The sequence below is a fragment of the Sycon ciliatum genome, chromosome 1 (genome assembly GCF_964019385.1).
Source record: "Sycon ciliatum chromosome 1, ocSycCili1.1, whole genome shotgun sequence".
In the NCBI taxonomy this organism is placed as follows: domain Eukaryota; kingdom Metazoa; phylum Porifera; class Calcarea; order Leucosolenida; family Sycettidae; genus Sycon; species Sycon ciliatum.
In genome coordinates, this window is record NC_088643.1 from 5,557,878 (window position 1) to 5,580,872 (window position 22,995).

General features: G+C 47.8%; 1 protein-coding gene across 2 annotated transcripts in view; it reads right to left on the minus strand.

The window, feature by feature from the left end:
• Positions 1 to 22,995, minus strand: part of LOC135811214 (hydrocephalus-inducing protein homolog) — an 88,850-nt gene that overhangs the window by 54,748 nt on the left and 11,107 nt on the right. For both annotated transcript variants that reach the window (XM_065324416.1, XM_065324409.1), the window contains exons 16-45: positions 21,232 to 21,401; positions 20,425 to 20,525; positions 19,646 to 19,775; positions 18,845 to 18,898; positions 18,350 to 18,466; positions 17,919 to 18,080; positions 17,590 to 17,687; positions 16,610 to 17,003; positions 15,915 to 16,027; positions 14,801 to 14,951; positions 14,076 to 14,216; positions 13,052 to 13,180; positions 12,585 to 12,644; positions 11,041 to 11,595; positions 10,324 to 10,533; positions 9,654 to 9,779; positions 8,787 to 8,870; positions 8,156 to 8,488; positions 7,812 to 7,906; positions 7,475 to 7,605; positions 6,402 to 6,592; positions 5,871 to 6,022; positions 5,263 to 5,305; positions 4,483 to 4,629; positions 3,940 to 4,176; positions 2,450 to 3,643; positions 1,876 to 2,065; positions 1,401 to 1,548; positions 938 to 1,015; positions 343 to 543 (exon numbers count right to left, since the gene is read on the minus strand). In XM_065324416.1, the coding sequence (XP_065180488.1) occupies positions 343 to 543; positions 938 to 1,015; positions 1,401 to 1,548; positions 1,876 to 2,065; positions 2,450 to 3,643; positions 3,940 to 4,176; positions 4,483 to 4,629; positions 5,263 to 5,305; positions 5,871 to 6,022; positions 6,402 to 6,592; positions 7,475 to 7,605; positions 7,812 to 7,906; positions 8,156 to 8,488; positions 8,787 to 8,870; positions 9,654 to 9,779; positions 10,324 to 10,533; positions 11,041 to 11,595; positions 12,585 to 12,644; positions 13,052 to 13,180; positions 14,076 to 14,216; positions 14,801 to 14,951; positions 15,915 to 16,027; positions 16,610 to 17,003; positions 17,590 to 17,687; positions 17,919 to 18,080; positions 18,350 to 18,466; positions 18,845 to 18,898; positions 19,646 to 19,775; positions 20,425 to 20,525; positions 21,232 to 21,401 (5,935 nt within the window). The remainder of the gene's footprint in view (positions 1 to 342; positions 544 to 937; positions 1,016 to 1,400; positions 1,549 to 1,875; positions 2,066 to 2,449; positions 3,644 to 3,939; positions 4,177 to 4,482; positions 4,630 to 5,262; positions 5,306 to 5,870; positions 6,023 to 6,401; positions 6,593 to 7,474; positions 7,606 to 7,811; positions 7,907 to 8,155; positions 8,489 to 8,786; positions 8,871 to 9,653; positions 9,780 to 10,323; positions 10,534 to 11,040; positions 11,596 to 12,584; positions 12,645 to 13,051; positions 13,181 to 14,075; positions 14,217 to 14,800; positions 14,952 to 15,914; positions 16,028 to 16,609; positions 17,004 to 17,589; positions 17,688 to 17,918; positions 18,081 to 18,349; positions 18,467 to 18,844; positions 18,899 to 19,645; positions 19,776 to 20,424; positions 20,526 to 21,231; positions 21,402 to 22,995) is intronic.

The following is a 22,995-nucleotide window of genomic DNA, read 5'->3' on the forward strand; positions in this document are numbered from 1 at the left end:
GGAACTACAGGTTACGCTATATCAAATGTCCACTCACACCACCAGTTACTGAACAATCAGCTCTTGCGATAACATTGCACAAAACTGGCCGACTGTACTGACGTTCCACAACTAAGGCAGGATGTGTTTACTTTGAGGGAAGCTGCGAATGATACAGACATTTCTGTGCATGCTGTAGCTGGCTTGGAATTTCCAGGGAGAAAGAAATCGGGGAAGAACTTGAACATAGTTCACATTCCCCTGCTGAAGCTCAACTCCCTATTCGTGAAGCACAGCACACTCGTTATCGGAATCAGAACAAAGAACAATGTTAACCATTCCTGGACTAACATTGCAACATACCCAAGTTCACCGGCGTCGCCAATCGATGTCTTAGACTCCAACCCCGCAGCGGCAGCATCCGGCGGCACAAGGAGGCTGTTACTGCGCTGGTGGGCGCCTGAGGATGGCCGTGAGCCGCGCCTGACCAAGTTAGCCACAGAGCCCGACGGTGACTGGCCGACCAACTGGTGCTTGGACATTTTCTTCTTTTTCTTCAGGTTTCTGAAGACAGTCCAATCAGCAGAATACAGAAACTCAACCACCTTCATATACCCTTCATATACAGAAGTTAAGGAGTGTTGTTGTTGTTGTTGTTTGTTGTTGTGGTCGTCGTCGCCATCGTCGTCGTCGTCGTTGTTGTTGAATTCTATATTCTCATGTTGGCACCATCGCCAATATGCGTTGTTGTTTTATTTTAATTCGCACTCTTTCTCTTTCTCTTGTGTCCGTATGTGTGAGTGCTGAGAAAGGAGAGTTATATCAGCTCAGCAGTAGAATACACTGTGAGAGATTTCAGCTCTACATTCAGTGCGTGCATCTGAGAATCATGGTCGCATCAGCCCTCGGTGTCCAATGTGAACTACTGCTAAGAAAAACCCATGCCAGCCGGTCTTACTTCTCCTCTTCGAGCCGTCTCTCCTCCGCTTCTTGTGCCTCGCGAATTCTGCGCTCTTCTTCCTCCTTCTCCTGACGTCTGCACGCAGAACAAGGGTTTAAAAAAGCCCACAGAAGATGCGGTTGATGAATGTCAAAGCCTTTGGGACAAAATGATGCGTCCAGAACAGCATGATTGCTAACTACACGGACTTGAAATACAAATTACTAGTTTGAGTAGGCCCACCGCAACTAATCCGGTCATACAGATCACCACCGGACCAACTTGTTGGCCACTCTAATGCATGTTTCCAGCTGAGGAGTCTAAAGTACCCACTGCATGTACATCATAAGTGTAAAAAGGGTATGGAATGGCTGGGCCCAGTCAAAAACGGCGTGTGGCGGTCCCGTTGAGGTAGGTACAACGGCAAGAAGTGCCATTACATTGCAATGACGCGTTACATATCCATGGTCATTGCTCTTACTTTCTCAATCGCTCTTGCTTCTTGTCCATGGCTTGTTGTTCGTCAACACGTCTTCTTGTGTCTTCGTCCAAGTTCAAGTAGTCCTCTTCCGCAATGGTCCTCCAGTCGGGCAGTTCCACAACAACTGGTGTCTCGGGGCGGTCGAATTCTGAAGAGAGAGAGAGAGAGAGAGAGAGAGAGAGAGAGAGAAACATGATGAACACATATGGACCGTGTTGGTGAAAAATGCTTGAACACATACGCATCAACGGGGTCCTATATGGGTATTTAGATTACAGCAGTTACAGCATTGATCGTGCGGCAACAAGAAGACACTTTTTTCTACAACTGTTAGCTACACGTACTGTAAGGTGAGGAAAATCTGAGTCACTGCACCAACAACGACATCATACTCTATCGTGCAATGATGTCATACATGACAGCATTGTACTTTGAGTGTGTCCGTAATGATTGATGTGGCTACTGAATGACTCACCGGTGTACTCAAAGAATGGTCGCCGCCTGTCGCGTTGATCCAGGCCGCTTCTGTCACAGTACAGGTCAAAGAAGTAGAAATGCCTCCTGTTGCCCACGGCACGGCGAATGACGCGATAGGCCGCGTCCATATCACTGAGAATGGTAGTTTGAAGACCGTCGAAGATTGCACCTAGATAATGCTCATCTCTCTACAAGGAAACAATGGCAAACAACAGGAAACCCGTGTCAAATAAATAAAACCGAAGTCAATCTAAATTACGCAGGCTCAAATGTGGCACTACAAGTGCTTGGACAGGGTTCAAAAATGTGAGTAGGGAAGGATAGAGATAGTGAGCGGTGTGATAATCCAGGGAAGCACATTCAAAACACATAGCAAAATGAAAGGCGCATGTTTCGAGGCGGCTGTAATGCCAAAATGCAACATACGGTACGGCCGTCATCAAAACACGGCAGACGCACTGCGACAATGCCTTACTGCAATTTCCTAATTCACGAGCGCACAGCACATATCCCGTACTACTAAAACGTGTTTGACTGAACGCACAAACCAATGATGATATGAATCTACTCACCATCAGCCGGTGGCGCAGGATTTCTACGGCAATGTCTTCGTCCAGTGGTACGGTAATGTCATCGCGACTCGTGCTGGCACGCTCAACGAGCAACGGGTCGATCGATTCGTCCAGTGGAAAGGCCGAATGTGCAGTGTGCGCTGGCGGTGATGTCAGTGTGCTGGCAGATAGAGGTGTGGCGCCAGCTGCGTCACTAGAGACACCTTGAGCCTTACCACTGGCTAGAGGGCTGATCGGGGCATGAGCGTTGCCACCGCTCCCCGAGAGTGTCGATGTGCTCAACTTCTTGGACATGCCCGGTTTGCCTCCCTTCTTGCCAGCTGCGTTTGCCGCGGCTTGCTGCTGCGCCGCTTCCAGCTCTCGTTGATGTGCCACGAGGATTTGAGTGCGCGCTCTGATCAGGTATTCGGAGGCCTTCGCGCCACCGTGATCGTCAAGGCCATCGATGGCTTCTTGCAGCACCTCGTCCAGCGTCAGGGACTTGACGTGGTACTTCTCGGCGAGCCGTTCTGCGTGTGTGGTCTTTCCAGAGGACGGCGCGCCATGAACGACAATGATGATGCCCTGAGAGCGACGCTCCTGCCGCCCGTTGGTGCTTGCGTCGATGCCAAGGCTCCGACAGATCGCTCTTACCGACGGAGGCATATTATCTTGCAAGCCAAGCTGCGGATCCATGAGTAGTTGGGTGAAGTGCTGCGGTGACATTCTCCTGAAGTCCGCAGGTAGCCCAGCGGTGATGTCTGCACCAAGGTTGGAAATACTACGCTGGATACGAGACATAGGCGACATTGCTAGTTCCCTGGCGGCCTCTAGCTCAGCGATTCGGAGGGCTTCAGCGGCTTCAGCTTCCGCCGCCTCCCTTGCCTCTTTCTCTTTCTTAGTTTCTTTCTTCTCCTTCTTCTTCTCCTTCTCCTTCTCTTTCTCCTTCTGCTCCCTGGCGCTGCCCTTGTTGGATGCACGCGACTTGCCACGACCAATAGACGTTGCAGATTCGGCGAGTGCTACCGTGCTTGAGACATCCATTGCGGATGCATCGGCCTGGAGCTCTTCGGCAATCTGTTGCTTCTGATCTTGGATCATCTTGAGCGTATCTCGGTACTCTTCAAGAAGTTCGATAGGCAGTCCGCTACCGGCTTCAATCGGCGGTACGATCATCTTGTGCTGCCTGTCAAAGGTATTGTCCCAGGTCAGGATCTGCAGTGGGTCATACCAACATTAAATAATGACAATGGTGTCCTAAAGAAACAAACAACCATAATACGCCCAGAACCAACATCACATAGAGCACCACAACCTCTAACTCTACATGTACTTCCATATTCGGACAAAATTACAACTTTTGACCTCCCCCCCCCCCCGCCCCCCCCCCCCTCACTCTTTCTCTCAGAAACGTCCCACACAACAAACTCTCTCACAAACACCCCTCACCCCCCCCCCCCCTTCACAAACTCCCCTCATCACCCCTCCCTCGCTTGCCAACATATATTTACCTTCTGCTCAATTCCAAACTGGGTGTCAAATTGCGTGGCAAAGAACTCGACCGGGAAGTCGCACGGGTTCTGCACGGTGATCTCCGATGACGCGGTGTCATCCGGCAGTGTTGGACCGATCTCTCTGGTGCCGGCCGGGAAGATCAACCGAGGTTCAAGTCCTCTGCCAGACACCTGAACTTCATAGGTGTTTGCCAATCCCTCAACAACTATCTTGAATGACTCCTTGTATTGTTTCTACACGACAAAAAGAACAGCGGAGAAGGTCTGCAAAAGCCAGGGCTCACCAGCATACATAATTATAAGAGAACATTCCATGATCCAGTCGATAAATGGTTTCTTTGGTGTGAACGTCCAGAAATAAGAGTTCTCCCTGCCCTTTGGACCAGCAGAAGTTGTGACTCGTACATGTATGGGTCTCAGTGAAGGGAATATATGTATGTACATGTACATGTGTCTGATTGGAGCACACTCCCAGACTCCCAATAGGGAGACTTCTAACGTTACAGAATCAAAATGTTACACAAATCACCGTAGACATACCTCTTCCAGAGGGGTGAAGATCACGGACAGCTGCTGCGTGTCACGCGTGTCGATCTCTCCCTCGACGGGGTGTGTGCTGAACGCAGACTTCGGCAAGCTCTCTGCCATCGCCTGCTTTCTAAGATGCAGCGGCATGAACTTGTCAAGCTACAACAAACATACATAAGTTATTGAGAATCTTTAGATACCAGTAACGGTCCACAGATAGTTCTCAAATGTTCATGTTGATCGGCGGTACAGATACTTCATCCGGAAACAAAACAAAAACACTTTGTGACCTCTTTGTAGTATTCTTCGGGAAACGGCACATGCTACATGCATAACATAACACGATGTACCACTATCATGAATGTCTGGAGTGGCCAAGGAATGCCACAGCGCATATGCAGACGTGAACACTACACTATTTATTCTCATTCTAAGGAGTTACTGTGCTGAAGAAAGTTCGTTAATGAGAACAAAGACTTCAGGACAATGAGTGGATAAACCATTTGAAGTACATGTATGTACACTGTCCAACAAATGAGATTGGCATTGTTTGTACGTCACTCAGAGTCACCATCACTCGATTCCTCAGAGCTCATTTCCCCAAAGCTGACAGTTCGATTAAAGTCACGAAGGAAGCACTATTCCTTGATGGCAATAAAATTAAACCGTCTCAGTCATTGTATCAAGCGTACAAAGCAACTCCTTCTCAGTACAGAAATATAATCCAACAGAGCTAGACGCTAGAATGGACAAGATGTAATGCAAAAATAAGTAAAGCCGGTCCTATCTCACCTTGGGCTTTTTGGGCTTTTCCATTTCAACGTGCCACCGGAGCCTGGAGAAAAATACAAATGCAACACGTTCAATGCACTTCCGAATTAACTCAAAATCACAAGCTACAATCCACTTCTGAGTGGCATCAATGCTGTGCATAGTGTCGAGCGTTTTGGAGACCGTGGCAAACACATCTAACAGCAGTAACCAGTCCAATAGGCAGATACAAAGTGGAAACAACATTGCCCTTATCCAAAAAAGGGACATGTAAACAAGAGTTTTATTAGTACCTCCCCCCCCCTGCCCCCCCCCCTGCCCCCCCCCCCCGCCCCCCCCCTGCCCCCTGCCCGCTTCGTTGATTCTTTTGATAGCACTAACAATGGCCCTGAGCTGGCAGCTCTCTTGTTCCCTTATTTTTAATTTTTTACCACACATAACTCGAGACCTGAACCCGCACGGATGCACTCCCTGCGTTCTATGATCATAACTTCGTTTCTTTCTTTCCTTTTAAAGTTGTTCCATGTTATGATCCTGGCTTCATGTGTGTGTCCGTGTATGTAGATACAAGGGCACGTATGAGTTCAGTTGTCTGTGACAGAGAGTATGCCGCACTAAGAAGCACTCACGGAGCGGACGCCAGGTTGGCCAGCGTCAGGATCTGCACGGAACACTCCCCGGCCTTGGTGGTGGCAAACTGAACATCCCGTTTGCTGATGTCAAGTGTTGGAAGGTAGAGGTCAGCTTGCAGCCTGAGTGCAAGGCTTGGCTGGTCAGGTACCTGGAGCCAAGGATAGACAAACAGGCAGATGGATGCATGAAACCAAAACGGATGAACAAACAGAGGAGTAACAGTTAGAAGAACAGATGGAAGAACAAAAACACACAGGGGAATGGACGGACAGATGGACAAACATACATGTGAGAACATGCTTAGACATGTACAACGGTGACCATTTGAATAGTTTCAAGGTTGCTGTCTGTCCAACTTGTGCATGAAACGTTAAATGTGACATCACGTAGCGTGTATGCATGACATCATATAGTCTGTATGTATGACATCACACAAGCCTGATAATACCAAATATATATCCCCTAGTTACTTTTACAGTAAATTTATACCACAGCATTAGCTGCAGCAATGCGTAGCAGTGCCTCACCTCAAAGATAACGTATGCCGCAATGTTCCCGCACATTTTGCAGAGCGCCCTCTCCAGCTCATCCTGCGAGAGTCGCGGTGCCTTGCTGTTCTTGCCCAGGCGTCGGTGTGGGTCGTAATGTACGTCCACGTCCAGGAAGGCCATGCCACGTACCTCACGCAACCGATTAGTAGTCAAGTAGAACCCAGTGCCTACACAGTGGAGAGAAGGAACAACAAAACATGATTACATCATTAAACAAAAGAATGATGTAATCATTGCAGTGATGTGCTAGACATGAGAGCAGTTAGTAGTCACATGACACAAATCGTATGCATGATAGCATTGTGCCAGGTCCGAGGAGTGGCAAGTCACATGACCAGCGCAATGACTGGCCTCAGGTCATGTGACAATGCCATAGAGGTTACGTGATGACGTCATTGTTGGAGATGCTTTGTGCGCAGTGGCAAAACATGGTGGCACTACAATCATTGGTCAAACACTTCTATCTTTCACCGATTTATAGTCGGAGTATAATGATCATCTTCATTCAGAATGCACTGTAGGATGAGGCATGGATGACAACTCCATAACCATATTATCTAGGAGGGGATTATTATCCTCCATAACCGTGTCATTCCCCATAACCGCGCCATTCTCCATAACCGTGTCATACTCCATAACCGTGTCATTCTCCATAACCATGTCATTCTCCATAACTGTACCATCCCCCATAGCCGTGTCATTCTCCATAAACGAGTCATTCTCCATAACCGTGTCATTCTCCATAACCGTGTCATTCTCCATAACCGTGTCATTCTCCATAACCGTGTCATTCTCCATAACCAGGTCATTCTCCGTAACCATGTCATTCTCCATAACCGTACCATCCCCCATAGCCATATCATCCTCCATAAGGTGTCATCCTCCATAACCATGTTCCCCTCCATAACAGTAGCATCCTCCATAACTGTATCATCCCCAGTAACCATGCCGTCCTGTGCAGTACGTACATATGACTGAGCAATGAGACTATACATTCAAAGTCACCCACATTCTACAGCAGCTGTGCAGCCGTGAACTACTCAACTTACACTCCAACTGCCGCTGGTCCAGGTGGAAGGCCACTGGCCACGGTGACGCGTTGACCGCCTTGAAGCAGGTGGTGAACGGCTTGCTGACGTTCACCTGGCCAAAGTGAATACCGTGTTCGGGCAGTGACTTGCTGCAATGTCACCAACACATGCATGACAAACGATTTGAAACACTCCATACAGTGTAAGATGGACAAAATGCCAGCAGAATCAGCTCATCAAAAAAACGAGTTTGGTGGTATCACCAGCAGTGTGTTTGCAAAACCGCTACATTTCTATTGGTTTCATTCCAGCAGGAATGTCCTAGCTGGAACGTCCCGGCTGTGTTCCGACTTACAGCACGGTGTTGGTATCAAGATAACGACGGACGTGATACTCGGCCGTCCACACGCGGTCAATTTCAGCGTCGATCTGCATCTGGACAACTTGTAGCTGCAGAAGAGGCACGAGCACAGGACACGGGTACGAATCTCTCATTTAAGATCAGAGAAGGTAGAGACACAGACGGAGGGTGAGACGGCGTATATGCGTTTCACAAAACATTCTGTTACTGGTATGCTGCCCGCATTACATTATGTGAGCAATTTAGTTCTTCCGCTTTCTATCGTTTTAGTCTGCGTAGAATATATGCATGCTGCAGTATTTCTGCCGATGATTCAGACAACAAGAGATTGTGCATACCTTAGCAGTGTCCTCAATGTCCTCCGGCGGCGGTTTCAGACTCGCCGTGCTGCTCAAGACGTCGGCCATGGACGTGACGGCGGTGTCCATGTGCGCCGTGCTGAGCGCGTCGCTCCGGTGCGGTTCCGAGCCGACGCGCCTGAGCTCCTCCAGCACCTCGATCATGTACTCGCTGCTGATGTCCAGTCCGCGCTGCTTCAGGCTCTGCTGCGCCACACGCGCCAAGCGGATGTAGCCGTCCGAGACCACGCGCGGCACAGTAAGGCTGAGCGAGGCCAGCTGGCCGTTCCACTTCACTCGGACCTGCTCGCGCCGATGGCCCTGCACACGAATCTGCAGTGAGGCAAGCAAGCAAGCCATGCGTAGTGGGTTTGCGTAGAACAGAGCATACCCAACCCAGGAAAGATATTCTTTTCTACTGCTGTGATAGCGTGCCTGTTGCACACACGCATGCATGCACACACACGGACACACGAATACAGGTATGCACACACACACACACACACACACGCACGCACACGTGCGCACACACACACACACACACACACACACCAACACAAGCATCAACACACACCACCACAAACACACATCACCAACACCCACACCCACACCCACACCACCAAAAGCTTACCCCAAAGTCAGAGTACCCCACATCTGGTAGCCCGGCAAATATCTTCAACTGCAACTTGAAGCGGCTGCCCGGGGCCACTTTTCCCTGCACAGCACATAGTACATGTTGCAGAGAATGATTAATGTTATTAACACACTAGATTCTCTAAAATCATATCCTACTTTGAAGAAACTCGGCAGCAAGTGGGGTTTAGCCATGCAATTCAGCCCAAATGGAGGATTTATCAAGGCAGACCAACCCAATTGAGGATTCGTTCAGAGCCCCAACCAAACGTGATCTATCTACACAAACCAACCCAGAAAGCATATTAGCAGGTACCGAATACTCGGTTAAGGTGCCAAGGTCGACGCTCATCAGACCCCAGAAAAGGTGTTGGTTGATATAAACAGCAGGACGGTGTCCATGGAAGTCGGAATCCGCTACCGATGTAGAGTGAGAAACTTCAAACAGCCATGGACAACACTGCACACCAGCTTGGTCAAAAATCAAGGTGAAATTTTGACCCATGTAACAAAAACTAAAGTGTGTCTGAAAGTGCACAGCTGTCACTATCAAGTAGCAAAAAATGGAACAAAAATACGCCACAGAGTGCTCCAGGTTGCACGCAGCTCCTAGAAAGCAGCAGATCATGATGTGACGGCATAGTTTAGCATCATAGCATGGCAACAGCAGTAAGTTCAGGAATGATTTTTAGTAAGTTCTCAACAGGTCTCTTTTTCGGAAGTGAAACAACTTTCCTCTGACGACATGCACTGACTTGACTTTGTAGAAAGACACGTGACCCTCGTTTGATGTTTCACATCAGCGATACGCATACTGCATCATCAATATTCACAGTATTAAAGTGCACCAAACTGTCTAACTTACCTTTTCCGGCACAACATCACAGCGACTTAAGCTTTCACAGGGCTCAGCTGGGTAAACGGAAAACGTGAACGGTCCTTTGCCTAAGTTGGTGATGAAGAAATCTTCCGTGTGCACTACATTGAACAGCTGTGAAAGAAGAGGGGAAGGAGCGCAACATTAGAATAGAAACCAAGGGTGAAGGCACGGTTGACATTTAGAGGTGTTGGAAATGATGGGATGGTGGTGAACTAGCGGATTCGCATACGGGCACGACGCATAAACGGTGAGTCAACGGGCGTATGGGTGCTACGTACACAGTACGATCATTAGCCGGCGGTTTTGCCTGAGCCAGTGCATCTCTGTTTACGTCACAGAGTGATTAGAAAAGACCGAATGTACCCATCAACCGAACTTGAAGAAAAAATTACGTGCTTGGATGGAGGACATGTAATATACAACAACAACAACAACAACAACAACAACAACAACAACAACAACAACAACAATAACAACAGCAGCAGCAGCAGCAGCAACAACAGCAACAACAACAACAACAACAACAACAACAACAACAACAACAACAACAACAACAACAACAACAACAACAACAACAACAACAACAACAACAACAACAACAACAACAACAACAACAACAACAACAACAACAACAACAACAACAACAACGGCTTACAATGGATCCGACGTCCATGTACTTAGTAGACAGGGAATACTTGACTTTGCTTGCTACTCCGCTGAGTTTGACTGTGTAGATGGGACCACCGTCCACACGACACACTGCCTTGCAGTCCTTGCACGCGCCGGTCTTGCCAGCAAAGTCAAACGAGATCATCTGCTCGTTGCCCGGATGAATCGTTCCGAACACGGGCATCACGTCGAAAAGCTGCACAAAACACAAACCAATACACGGCGCGGGTGAGTACAATCATGCACGTGGCTATACATGTGACTCAAACGATATTAACTAGCTGTGCCAGGATATACAGTAACACTCAACTTCTTTTGAACACACACGTGTAGGATACACACACGTGTAGGATTCCGCCAACTTTTACACATGTTCATATAAGGTTGCGGGAGTTGGAAATGGGAAATGTCCGAAGAAAAAAATTGACTGTCACCACCAGGACTCGAACCAGGGACCCTCGCTTATGGCCAGCAAAGCTCTACCACGCGATTCCATTCCCACCAGGATAATTCTGCTCACATTAACCCCAAACTGCCTTGATTCGTGGATCCTTGGCCATTTCAGAAAACACCTCTTTTGTCCAGGAATATTCAGCCTTCCTGCGTCCATACTTAAACAGACATGTATCCTTCGGGGTTCGACAGCAATTCAACAATCTCACCGCACACAGTGGAATGCGGTTCTCTGATCCATAACACTTACATCTCCGGCAGAGGGAGGTACTTTTGGCAGCTGTGAGAACGGCTTGAACCGCTTCTGTACGCTATGCCGCCTGGAGCGCGGTGACGCTCTGCTGTCCAGCGCGGGCTGACTGACGAACAGATCACCATGAGGTGTGTCGACTCGGAACGACTGACGAGATTCGCCGCGACTCTCACCGCCTGCAACACCATTCTTGGCTGTGCTGTGCCTTGACCTTGACACGCCCGATCGCTCTGCGTTTTCTTCTGATGATGGCACCGGCTGATCTTGCTGGCTATCAGCACTGGTCTGGCTAACCGTGGCATGCTTAGATTGCCTGGAGCTAGCCACTACGCTCAGCGGCAGTGGATCAGGAATGCTGGCACCCTCGGCATCTCCGTCGTCGGTGTCGGACGATTCGGACGATGTGTCCTCCTCCATCACTACGCCCTCATCCTCGTCGGCATCGTTGGCCCAGTGCAGCTCCCAGCGGTACGCCACGGGGACCTTGCCGATGTTACGCATGAACAGGCTCTCCGTCTTGCGTGTGTGCCACTGCACATGACCAAAGTCGATCTGCACAGGGAAAAAATCGAGAGTTAGTATCCATTACTAGTGTGTGTGTGAGTGTGTGTGTGTGTGTGTGTGTGTGTGTGTGTGTGTGTGTGTGTGTGTGTGTGTGTGTGTGTGTGTGTGTGTGCGTGTGTGCATGCATGTGTGGGTGTGTGTGTGTGTGTGTGTGTGTGTGTGTGTGTGGTACAAGGCCAGTGGAATGACTCTACTAGCCAACAAACAAACTGAACACCAGACATTGTGAGCAGCAAGACTATCCGAGGCACAGCACAACACACTGATGCTCAGACTCCGAACTACACACAGCCGTTTACCCATTAGACTCCTTGTTCATACTGTAGTGGTTCATAGGTAACAGCGAACTACACATGTACGTGTATGTACCAAAGCAAGTGTAGGAGTTGCATTATTCGATGGAAAGTATATTTGTCACAGTTCATAAGAGTATTTATTTTGTAGAGCTTGTGTGGATATAGATTCCTAGGTTCGAACCCCGAGATGGGCAGTTAGTTACATTTTTCCCTCCTTGCATGTTTTGTATCTGCTAGGCCATGTGCAGGCACAGGATGCACACAGCACACAGAGGAATCGAAGAATCGACTGAGGGATGTGTTGCCACACATGTACAAAGACGGAGAATGTTCTTTCATCAATGTGCATACTTTGCATGCACAGTTTGGCAATGATGGGCGTAGGATGGAGAACTCGTTTGCTGCAAGGGCGGTGCCACACAATTAACCAGGGTAGCAACCAGGACAATTCCCAAACCAGTCGGACAGGACGATGCCACAGTATTGATACACATGCAATGGTATCTCTCAATACAGTTCTTTGATGCAGTCTGTACAGTGAAGACCTAGGTGATAGCGACCGGCACCATCCGACACCTGTTTACTAGACCTGATGCGACACTGTAGGGACTCCCCCCTGAGACACTGTAGGGACTTCCCCCTGAGACACTGTAGGGGCTTCCCCCTGAGCGCTACGCTCACCTCTAGTTTACTGAGGGCAATGTTGGGGAAGAACACCGCTCCGTGAAGTGGCACCGTATCCTAGAAAGCACAGAAAACACGTCATCCATGTAAAGTCAAATGATTGTTTACAGCACACAAATCCCTATCATAATACTAGCACCACCATAATTACTTAGGCATGTGTGCCTTAAACAGTAGGTCAAAGGTCTAGATACCACTACAATCAGTCACGTCAATTCAGCAATACTCAACGCTTCAGGCGGCGAAATGCTTCGACCAATGATGCCCCATCAGCGCAAATGTAATGCATGACCAACACACTGAATTATGTGTATTGTAAGTTGAGCAGATAAACAGCAATAACTACATATTGACATTGATGCCCCCCCCCCCCCCCCACACACACACCACATACACCACATACACCACACACATTCATAGATCAGGCACACCGATGCTGGGGAAAGTGCCATCGTAAAACTTACCACCTCAACGTGATCCTTGTAGATGACTGACAGCGGCTGGGCGATCTTCCTACTGAAGAGGTCTGCTTGATACGCCGGGTCGAACTGCACTAGAATGGTGGCCTCTGTGTGAGCGGGTATGCGCATTGCCTGAAACACATCAAGTTAGAAGCAGGTTTTATTTATTCCCGTAGCTATGCAAAATACGTTACTTCAGTAACGTCTGGCACTAGCCAGGGTCCACACAGCTTTAATTCCGTGTTTGTTTGTTTGTGCCATCGGCATGCTTGGCGCTATCCCGTACCTGTCCCGTAACGTACCATCAAGGACAGCATCGGCATGCCTGGCGCTATCACATACCTGTCCCGTACCGTACCATCAAAGACAGCTGGCAACAATATTCAAATAGGGCTTTCAAATGCAAGATCATAACGTGAAGCAACTTGAAAGAATGAGTATGTATGCAAAGTGTATCCGGGGAATGCATGCAGGGCGACAGTGCGGGTTTGAATCCTAGGTTATGTCTTAAAAACAAAAAAGGAGGAATGACAAATTTATAACATCCCTATGCTTTTTGCCTAGATCATCAAGGTGGTAGATGGTGTCGTATTACCCTCGAATGCAAAGAGAAAGTTGACTCTCGCTAGGCAAAATAGAATAGCGCAGGGCCCTGAGCTTCCAAGCTCTCTCGTTTATTTTTATTTACTAAAAGCCATTTGGTGCACGCAACGGGAACATGCAGCAGCCATGGTGGTGGGGGCAGGTACATTTTGAATTCAGCAATGACCTCTCAGTCATTGCCATTTGCCATACTAGATTTTTATGCAACTGTACTGGTGAAATCAGAGAGGCTAGACCTTTTCAGGGCCCATCCATATTTCAACTGTCCTTCTGAGTGTCTGTGTGTATCATCCAAATTCAACTGTCTCTTGGTGTACATGTGTATCACACAGATTTCAACTGTCTTTTAGTGCTTATCATCCAAACAGCAACTGTCTTTTGGTGCATATCTGCACAATTATCTCCACGAGCCAGCAATACTTACTGCCTCCTCGCACGGTCTTTCCGAGTGCGGCAGGCGAAAGCCGAAAGGGTAGTGCGCGGCGATCGTGCACTCAATCGGCAGCTCCGTGACGTTGCACAACCTGAGCGGGTGTTCTTGCATCTGTACCGCATCTCCTGGCGCCTGTGCACACGGACGAAGCAGAGTGCACACAACTCTAGGCCGCCTAGTACGGACAACCAGAGCATCAACACCCCTGTATCTACTGTTCACACATTTCAATCTCAAGCTCTATCTGCGGCCACGCTTACTACACTTTCCTGGCATCATCATTATCAAATATCATTGCACCGCTTGCCGTTGACCTCACGTGCTTTCACACTCACTATTTTGTTTGCCCTTTGGTAATGGATTTCTGCTTTTAACTTCAGTATATGTCTGTGCTAGTCAAAGAAATCTCGTTTATGACGACTATTCCCCTGATGAATGTCAATCGAAAACGTTTGTTATCTAACTGACACTTACACCCACTACAGCTGTGATGTAGTGTGGCATGAATCCACCAGTCAAATTGCTTATCAATACAACGTCTACCTCCACGACGACTTACATACGTTGCGTATGATATTGCGGGTGCAACTAACCTCCTCAATAATAAACACACGCGTTCGGGGCTAAAACGTTGGTCCGGCCATGGCCTGACCAACCGGACCGGTTCCGCCGGGCCTGCAAAGTACAGCACGTCCTCAGTGTATTCAGCAGCTTACCACAATCTGCCGAAAGGCCATCTCGTCAGGGCAGATGTTCAGCATCGGTTCGACAAACTTGCATGCCACGTCGATGGACATCGCCTTTTCCTTGTAGACATTCTGCCCGCAGACAGTGTGCATCAGCAATCTCTCTTGGACGAAGCGGACACTGCAGGGAAAGCGACAAGCAATGCAGCGAAGTGAGTATGGTTAAAGTACAATGTTGCTTTCAGTGTGAACATGCTGGAATTGTCGTGCATACACCAGTCGTGATCAGGAGTGACTCACGCCCTCTTCAAACACTGGCTTTCCATGAGGTCCAAAAGGCCCATTGCGGAAAGACATAGTTTGTACCACCTCAGTGGGTATGGTTGTGTAGGGTGCTGTTGTAGTAGCTGGCCCTCGGAGACAATTTCACACACTCAAACAAAGCACTCACTTTGTGGTTTCACGAATACTCGTTAGGACAGAATTATTAGTTACACACTCGGCAAGTAAAGATAAGAAGTGAAAAGAGCACAAGAAAAGAACAATGCAAGAAGACAAAACACACGGCGAACGGCAGCCATGTTTTTAGGTCATCAACCAATCAGTAATTTATATAAACCGGTTGCCGACGAAATTCTAGAATATTCCATAGCTGTGAACTGTGATTGGTTAATTATGCCAATGTTCTAGAACAATAACACTAGCAGCAGTCATACGGGTAAATACGGGTTTAGCCATACACGACTCATACATTACTCACGAGCGACTCACGGAAAGGGTAATAACATGCAGATACAAAATACGCAAGGAGAGAAAAAATGTAACTAACTGCCCATCTTGGGGTTTGAACCTAGGAATCTGTATCAACACAAGCTCTACAAATAAATACTCTTTTACTGCGAAAAATATGCTTTCTATTGAAATGCAACTCCTACACTGTTGAACAGTGCATGCATTTCTGATCCCAGCGTACTCGCAAGCATTACTCACGCATTTCATATTTTGGCAATTCACAATGAGCATGTCACTTCTTGTTGGCACTGCAATGTGGCCATAATATGGGGCTGTGGCGTTGTTGGTATGCGTGTGCCATTTTCAAAGCTGATTTCCAAATTTGAACATGCGTATACCACTCTGGACTTACCTCTTGGAAAAGCCCTTGACAGTCACGGTCACTTCGTCGCCCGGTCTCAGCACAAAACTGTCGGGTGTGATGGAGAATGACGGCGTCATGGCCTCGGTGATCGGAGCACTCGTCTAGCAACAAACATCAAACAAACATTGGCATGCTATGCACTCTAAACGAAACACTTCAAACTGCTACCAAAACAAACAAACCAGCATTGAAAGACTTCCTGTGGAGAGTTAGTGTAATTTCACACATTTTCGGTGTACTTTTATTTTCGGTACTTTCAATTCAGTGCATCTGTTTCATACCTAAAATTTCAATACACCAAACAAACACTGACACACATAATCCAATAGGGAACTGCTTCTCTGTACCGAAAATTTGTGTTCACCTAACCTGGCCTTTTGCCCTCATACCGAAAATATTGAGCATAGAAAAATTTCTGAAATTAGAGTACCAGAGATTAAGTGAGAACTTTACAGCAGTTAAAAAAAACTACCAAATATCTTCTGCGGTGTAATGTGCACTTATACGTAAGGACCGTGTTACACTACACTCTGCAATGCTTGCAACTGGTCTTCATAACTATGCATGGCCTGTCGCTATCCTCCAGTATCATTCCATACGGTGGAGTCATATATTACAACAAAGCCTCCCTTTGGTAAGGAAGATTGGTTGTTGGACGCAATGTGGGAAACACTACACGGTACCTTTCCCAGCTCGGCCGCCTCTTGCTGTACCATTCGCATGTGGTGCACGCGACTTGGCGAGTAGCCCCAGGTGCTGAACGAGCACTCGTGCACACGCAGCCCGTCGTTGGCAATGGTCAGCTGCCTGGCGATCGGCACGCGGCTGTACTGCCGCTTCAGGTCTAGATAGTACACGTTGAGGCCGGCCTTGAGCTCGGCGTCGATGTCAATGCTCACCGCTTTCTCGCCGCTCTTGAACCTGGCCACCGGTTTCATGGTGACCATGCTGGCTAGCAGCGGGGTTAGGAACGGCAGCACGGGCTTCAGGTGAAGGGTGCTGCCGTAGCCGATTGCGGACAGCGCGTACCGGTACTGTGCCCCACGGTCAACGTGTAGCGACACTACGCCAACAAACCTGGAGGATCAGCGACGACACCGAAACCATTTCAGTAAGGAACCGATGAAAAGCTATGCTTAAGATGTACAACAAAAGCAAGCTTCTCCACAGTCTACGTGTAGCGATACCGTGTCAACAAACCTGGAGAATCAGCATTGTTTCCAAAACCATTTCAGTAAGCAATTGACCAAATCAAAGATATACAACAAAAGCAAGCTTTGGGTTCGAAGTAACATTACCAGATGAGCTTTGAAAATCTATCAAGGTAATCCTGATTCTGGACATGAGGGAAGTAGCCAGCAAAAGGACAACTGAACAAACTGTTTGTTGGGTTGGATTGCAATCATTTAGTTCGAAACCCGAGCACACAGTAAATATTCAGCCCATCTACGAGAGAACATTGTATTTCAAACCGGCAAGACAACCCACCAGAGATGGAATTGTAGCCACCGCACCACAAGTAGTCCCGTGGCCAGTATGGACGAAGTCTTACTTCATCATTTCCTCTCCAACTAGGGATCATGTACTGTTTGCTCACCATACCCGAACAACAAGGAAACTAACTATATGTGCGATGTTAGAATGGTAACAATGTTTCACTCACTTTTTGCTTTCCTTCACGAAGGCCGTGATGACTACGTCGGCACTACCACCCGGCACCATCTTCACACGGTTTGTTGACAGGGTGAACTCACGGGCATTCTGAGCAATACAGCAAAGAGCACAGGTTACAAAGATAGAGTGGTGCTCATGAGTACAATGTTCAGCATTATGATACGGACTTTACTGCATGGACATGTCAAGATCCCAACTCTCACATGTATTCCCTTTGGCTCTGAATGATACTCCATGCTGAAGCTATGACATGATAAAAAGGATGAGCACAGCACAAAACTACTGCTACACTACAATAGAACACTGAGTCTATCTTACGCTTTCCAGTGTGACAGTGGCCGGAATGCCAGACTCGTTGCGTAGAGAGAACGACTTCTGGCTCTCCTTCAGCACCGGTATCTTGCCCCATTCCATCTCCAGGTTCGTTGGCACGGACAGGGAAACGACCGGGCCGAGTCCAGAGAAACGGACCTCGACATCCTGAATGCACGTGCAAGAACCAGACATGAACAAACAAACACTGACATAAGAAAGCAAAACATCACTACAATCTTCCTTATCGCCAGTATTGGAGTTGGTGGGTAGAAACTTGAGCACACTAGTTACTAGTTGGCATGGAGAATGTGCATTCTGCACTCAGCTATCTGCAGTGGTTCATCATGTTTTAAACTAATGATAGTGCCAAGGACATGCAGCTACTGGCCTTGGAGCAAGGCCGGGACAAGAGGTCCAGACGTTCAGTCACTCACCTCCATTATCTCGCTGCCAACGACACCGATTTTCATCAGCAGACTGTGACTGCCCAGGGCGAGCGCCTTGGCACGGATGTGGAGCGTGGCCGATTCACCGGGCTTTAAGGGCCGGCTCTACAAGGTAACATACATACAATCAACAGCAATCATGTACAGAATGCTGCAAAAGTAAAAAAAGATCCTAGGGGGAGGGTAACAGCAGAGGGGCACGACAAAGAAGAACCCCAGCGCGACATTTCAATCTGGTAGACATGACAGTTACACTGGAACACCTTGGTAAATCCACCTGTCTATCACTCTAAACTTCATAGGAGAGACTCGAGTAGTGCACTGAAAACAATACCAGATGCTGAACTTCTTATTCATTCACCGTCCAATGGCAATAGCCAATATATATGGACGGGGGCGTTAGCCAACCATGGCAAACGAGGAGAAAAAGAAGAAAATGAAGATGGGACATTGAGACGAGAGAAGCATCAACAATAGACTTACTCCCGTGATGTCGCACTCCAATGCTCCTGAGTCGCTGCTCTCCTTGACAGGAATCTGATGCAAACAGCAACCAAGTCAGATAACGGGGAAAGTCCATATGTCATGGAGCATGAACCAAAGACGAACATCCCAAAAGATTCTGCTGCTTATCCTCCTGACTATATAAAGTACATGTACACAACAAAATTCCATACTTTCAGCACCGGAACCATGCCAAAAGATACTGGAAAACATGTCTTGGGGTGTCACTACGCAAAACATTGCATCTCAATGATGGCAGTTTGTACACATAATATATGCACGTGAAGCTAATCATGGCAGCTCGGGTGAGTCGTCATGATACTGAAGTCCAGAGCTATACACACGTACACAGAAGGACTGCTTGGCTGGGGCTATGAGTTTCATGCCACATGCTGTTTCAACCGCAACAAGTAAGCCTTGACAAACGTACGGAAGAGATGAGTGGGACAGAGGAATGTCCTCTACGAATAAAAAGCCTCAGAAGCAAACTATCAAAGTGGAGTTGAGAGCCGCTACCAAGGCCATTCTTCACACATCCTTCTCTACTCCAAATAGCTCCATGATTCATGCCAGAACAGTCACATCACTGAGAAGTCACCCATGTACATCACTAGTGCCTAGTAGTGGAACCTTCACTTTAACCCCACCATTTGCCACAGTCTGCTCCCTCCCCCCCCCCCCCCCTCCCGGTCTACTATCACCCTGCTTGCGCCGCTCTAACCCTGATAAGGATTGCTCCAGCACTAGAAAGCCCTATCACACCCATCGCTGTGAACACACCTCAACACTGAAATTAAGCGGCAGCCACTCCTCGTTGTGCACTTGAATGTCCGCTTCGCTCCAGAGATCCACGAAATTCTCGCGCAAGTCCACCAAACGTCTCGGCACAGAAAGCTGAGGAATAATGCACCTAGAGCACAACAAAAGCACATTTACAGTTAAACTTGCGAATAACGACTCTCGTGTGGCCATCAGAAAAGTGTGATCATTCGCGAGTTATCGCTATCCATGGGGTTAAAAGCATGCCGTCAGGTGATTACTTGGTTTGAAGATGGTGTTGTTTATTCCGAGTTTCTTATTCGCAAGGCCGACTGTAGTTACAAAATGAAATAGGAAACTGGTTGTGCTTTGTGATCGGGATACAAATAGGACCTATTCTACTGCTGAGCATTGGAATGTGCGCACAGATTGAGAACAGTGAAGCGGGTGAAGTTCGCCCTGATAAGCAATTCATATGTGTACATATACCCTCAAAGCACAAAGAGTAAGCCACAATTAGAGTGAAGCTCAAGCGTTAAACGGCATTCAGAGAGTGTAAGAAGTGGGCATAGAAATGCGGGACAACGTTTTGTACATCAGTGATTGGAATGTGTCCAGGTGTCTGGAGTGGGCTAATGGTTGTCGTGGAGAGTGGCTGGTGAACTGTTCATGCTGGTGTCTGCAAGCGTTGTGTGGTCTCGTCCGGTCGAAGGGAGAGACCGTCACTACTACAAGAGGATGGACCAAATGAACTTATTTGCATCAAATATTTACTGCATACAGCATAAGTCATTGCATACTTTCCAGCGATGGGCATTGATGCCAGAATCTGCTCGATGCCTTCCACTTCCACCACTAGAACTGCAGTGTGATCACCCGGTGATTCAGCAAGGCTCCGCACCTGACAAGAAGAGTGCAATACGAAAAGACAGAAAGCACTCATGATCACTGAACTTCATCCAGATGACGCTCATGCAGCTAAAACAAGAGTGTGTTGCTATATCTTCATGCATGTGCTTACGTCTCACGTATCTAGTTTGACATCAATTCATGACGACATTACGTCCGCCTCGCACATGCTCTATTACTCTGGTCTAGTTTTAGTTATTGTCAGTTCTAACACAGCAGGGCCGGCGCCACTGGTACGGCCGGTACGGCCATGGCCGTACCAACTTCCCAAAAAGTCGGTCCACGTGGAACGTCCGAAACCGGAGAGAAAAAGTTCCGATGTATGATTTTGTACAGGGAGTCGCCCAGAGTGCAGGATTTGCTGTCAAAATTCCAAAAAAATCTGGGGGAGGACCCCACACCCCCCCCCCCTTACAGATGGCCCTTCGGCCGCACCGCTCCGTGGAAGCTGCCTCCGGCCCTGCACAGTGGCCGTCACGTCCTTTCTATAAATATGCTTTCCAAATTACGCCAGACCAGCTCACTGTGTGCCTGCATGGTATCCATACCAGTGCGTACATGAGTGTGCCGAGTGTATAACACTTATCACGCTGCTACATAACATGAAAGGCTCGCTTGTGTCCAGATATTGGAATACTTAGTATGCATCTTGGCTGCCTGTATTGAAGATCGTCTTCAAGTCGATTGCAACTGCTTACCCAGAAGGTGCAACTGTCACAGGCTCCCAGTGGTGCTTTCTCGACTTTCTCCAAATCAAATCTCGGTACAGCGGAGTCGCCATCGTCATCTTCATAGCGAATGGTCAGTGTGATTCGAATGTCCTGGGTGGATGTGTTGATGAGCGTCGCATTAGCTTGAGTTGGGAAACCTGAACAAAGAGTAAGCCAAAACATATAATCATGATCTCACAACGGCCGCTAACACACGGAAAATCCAGCGGCAATAAGCCATAGCAGATCCTGTAAGGTCTCTGCCTCGAACAACGAAAGGTCCAGCGGTAGAACATGCCCCTCAATGGTGATTCACTCTTCATGGTCCCTTCGCTGTGAGTGTCTCAGAGTACTGTAAAAGTCATTATTCTAACGAGGCGCATATATAATGATTTCCCAAAATTGACTAGTTTACGTGTACGAAAGCTAACGATTCTCACTCATTCTCAATGCTCAATAGGACAGTATAAAATATGTGTCGATTTCTGTGTAACGATTTCTATTTTAACGACAGATTTCTCCTCGTTAGCTCGTTAGAGTTAGCACTTCGTTATATATATATATATGGCTTTTACAGTACTCAGGCATACACGGATCCCTCTAGGGATCGTTCTCCTGCAGGAAGCATCAGACCTTGCTACCACCAATACCACTGTGAACCTCTTTGCTGCCATGTGTTCCCTTTGCCCGTCTCTCATGACAATTACCCCACCTCACTCAACTTGTATTCTTCAGGAGACTTCCTCTGATAAGCATCCATTTGTACTGGAGAATCCTTTGAAATAACATGGTGTTGTGAAATGACGTGTTGTTTTCCTGTGTGATGGCATTACCCAAACTGTCTGGTCTAGTAGCGTGCATGTGTGATATGAGCATGCGCGATTTTGTAGTCGGGAGTCCTTTTGTCAGTCTTCTTGTTCGTCTCTGTCAGAGCAGTTTGCTTTTCCGTCTTGTCAATATAAATAATGTAACAAACCAGTCTTGTCCTTTGTGTCCTGCGTCCCAGGGAACGGAATGGCTGAGATTCCGTTACAATGTCAAAAGGTTTGGTCATAAAGACAGGTTTCTCCGTAGTCCAGAGATGCGAGGGCACTGGCAACATGAGCGCATTGTACCACATCAACACAAATTGGATAACTGAAGCACGGGTGATGACCACATTGCATTTGTGTGGGCAGCAGGCAGGGTGTTCCGACGCCCAACCAGCTACCAGCTAGGTTGAGAACATAGAACTCTACGTGGGTAGCACCTTGATGAAACATTTAGGTTCAACATGCATGAAATGGTAGCTGACCAGCCCAACTGACTGTTTACTGATAGTACAAGGGCTGGATAGTTCCCAGCTTACATTCACTGGCGTACCTACATGTAGCATCTGTCCTCGTCCACCAGGGACTTCTCTGGCACATGAGTGCTACCCAAATGAACCACTTCATCCCAAAATACGTTCTCAGAGAAACGATAGCCATGATTATTAGTTGCATGTATGATCCACAAAAGGACTGCCTGCATGTTCTGTCTGACCGGCCAGACAAAACATGCAGTGCAAATTGTCCTTGCTGGCGCTAAAGAGACGGTACTTCTGCAACAGGGTTCCAGTCCATCATCCGTTCTATTATTTCTGCGATGTTTTCTGTGCAGCGCTTGCCAGAACCGCCGGCAGCAGGTTTTGATTGGTCCCCCCGGCACTAAAATAGTTGTTCGTACTTTGTGCATGATACGGCTGTTACAAATGTACTTTGTGTATGATAC